Source organism: Myzus persicae, unplaced genomic scaffold (genome assembly GCF_001856785.1).
Source record: "Myzus persicae strain clone G006 unplaced genomic scaffold, MPER_G0061.0, whole genome shotgun sequence".
NCBI lineage: Eukaryota > Metazoa > Arthropoda > Insecta > Hemiptera > Aphididae > Myzus > Myzus persicae.
The window spans coordinates 10162-12157 of record NW_019101117.1 but is presented as its reverse complement, the minus strand read 5'-3'; the positions used below and the strand labels follow the sequence as shown (position 1 = coordinate 12157).

Sequence of the window (1996 nt, the reverse complement as noted above, 5' to 3'; positions counted from 1 at the left end):
CTAAAAATGAATTAAACCAAGATAGGATAGGATCCCCAAATCCAGTAGCACGAAGAACAGAGATTAGAACCTCATGGTTAACAGAGTCAAACGCCTTAGCAAAGTCGGTATATATGACATCAACCTGTGTTCCATTTTTAAAATATCCGAATATGTAATTGCAGAAAACAAGGTTACAAGTAACCGTTGATCTGCCAGTACGGTAACCATGCTGTTCGTTGGCTAAGATCAAATTTACAGAAGGCTGAATTGCGTCTAAGACTAATGACTCAAAGAGCTTAGAATTATGCCCTAAAATGGAAATTGGTCTGTAATTAGTGACTGACGTACGGCAACCTGATTTTAAAATAGGAGTAATGGAACCAATTTTCCACATGTCCGGAAAAGTACTATCATCGTGGGATCTTCGAAATAGGATCCAAAGAGGATAGAAAATAATGAACCTCGTTTTGTAGAGGAAATAACCAGGTATTCCATCGGGTCCAATAGAAGACACATTTTCTAAAGTATTAAGTTTGAGGAGGACATCGTTTGCAGAGAAGTAACAGTTGTTAGGTAAGTCAAAGAACTGTATATCTAATATCTGAAGATTTGAAGTAACGGGCTCTGGAGGATAAACCGAAGAAAAATGTTTAGCAAACAGATTAACACTTTCCAGCTTAGAAGAACTATTGACACCAATTAAAGAAACAGTGTTCGGAACAGCATTGTGGGAACGATTCTTGCGTACAAAATCCCAAAAATTTTTGGGATTAGAGGATAGAGATTTTTCAGACTTTTCGACGAATTCTTTATTACATTTTTTGGAAGTATATTTACATTTAGCACGAAGGAGGGAAAAAGCAGTGTAATCAGCAGGGTCGAAGGAACATTTAAACTTTGCATGAGCTTTGTTCTTACGATAAATTAACGATTTGAGGTCTTTAGATACCCATGTGGGAAAACTGGATTTATAGAAGCGTGATATAGGGACAGATCTCAAGATTGAATTATGAAGAGCATCAGTAAAGGTATAAACCGCAGTATTTAAGTCTAGGTTGGATAGAGTAGAGTACCAATCAAAGTAAGACAAAAAATTAATTATAGAATCGTAATCGGCGTTTTTAAAATTCAGAAAGGAATGAGATGAATTACATATATTAGGGGTGGAGATATACGGAAATGAAATTTTTAGAGGAGGATGATATGGGTCAGGTGGAACAAACGGTTCAAGAGATTGGGTGACAACAACGGAGTCTATGTTACAACAAATTAGATCGAGTATGGAACCCTTAAAGTTTAAAATAGTATTTTTTTGGTAGAATCCATTGAAAGCAAGTAGTTCTGGAACACAAGGTACACGAAGAGCGGATGATGAAGTATAAGTAAGGCCATGTGAATCATTAGACCAAGAAATCTCAGGCAAATTGTAATCACCACAGAGCAAAAATATGTGTAAAAAAAAACTTGTAAAATTCAATTTCATTTTGGTGTACTCGCTTATTTCTAAATAGTTTAAGAATTTAAAAAAAATCGGCCAAATCGGAGAATATTTTATACAGTTTTGTATTGTAAGCTGTCTAGGTCCATGTGAGACAACTGGTAAAACTTGTCGTTAACTTTACACTTCTAATAACTATTTAAATAATTATTTTTTTGGACGTTACTCTTTTGATGGCTCCGAGTTCTTGCGTTAGAAAAAATAAGATGTATAACTGTCATAAGAAACCCAAATAAACGATAGGTACAAAAAAAAAACGGACGAAGACACAATATTACAACACTGCTCTATAGTTGTATTATGTGTGCGAGATAATTTTTATCGATCAACTTTTTGGAACAATTCATATTTACACATCGATATAAAAAGGCCAGGTTACAGGTAGCTATTTAAACCCTAGGCCCACCGCCTATATATAGGTATATAGAAAACGACAAACTTTATACTTCTAATTACTATTAAAATAATTAACTTTTCGGACTTTTCTCTTTTGATGGCTCATCAACACACCGAGTA

At 34.7% G+C, this 1996-nt stretch overlaps 1 protein-coding gene across 1 annotated transcript; it reads right to left on the bottom strand.

Moving 5' to 3' along the window:
• Positions 1 to 17: 17 nt before the first annotated feature.
• On the bottom strand, positions 18 to 1465 carry LOC111027769 (the record flags this gene model as incomplete). Its single annotated transcript, XM_022306186.1, has 1 exon — positions 18 to 1465. A coding segment is annotated over exon 1 (1448 nt), but the record flags the coding sequence as incomplete, so codon positions are not given.
• Positions 1466 to 1996: the final 531 nt, after the last annotated feature.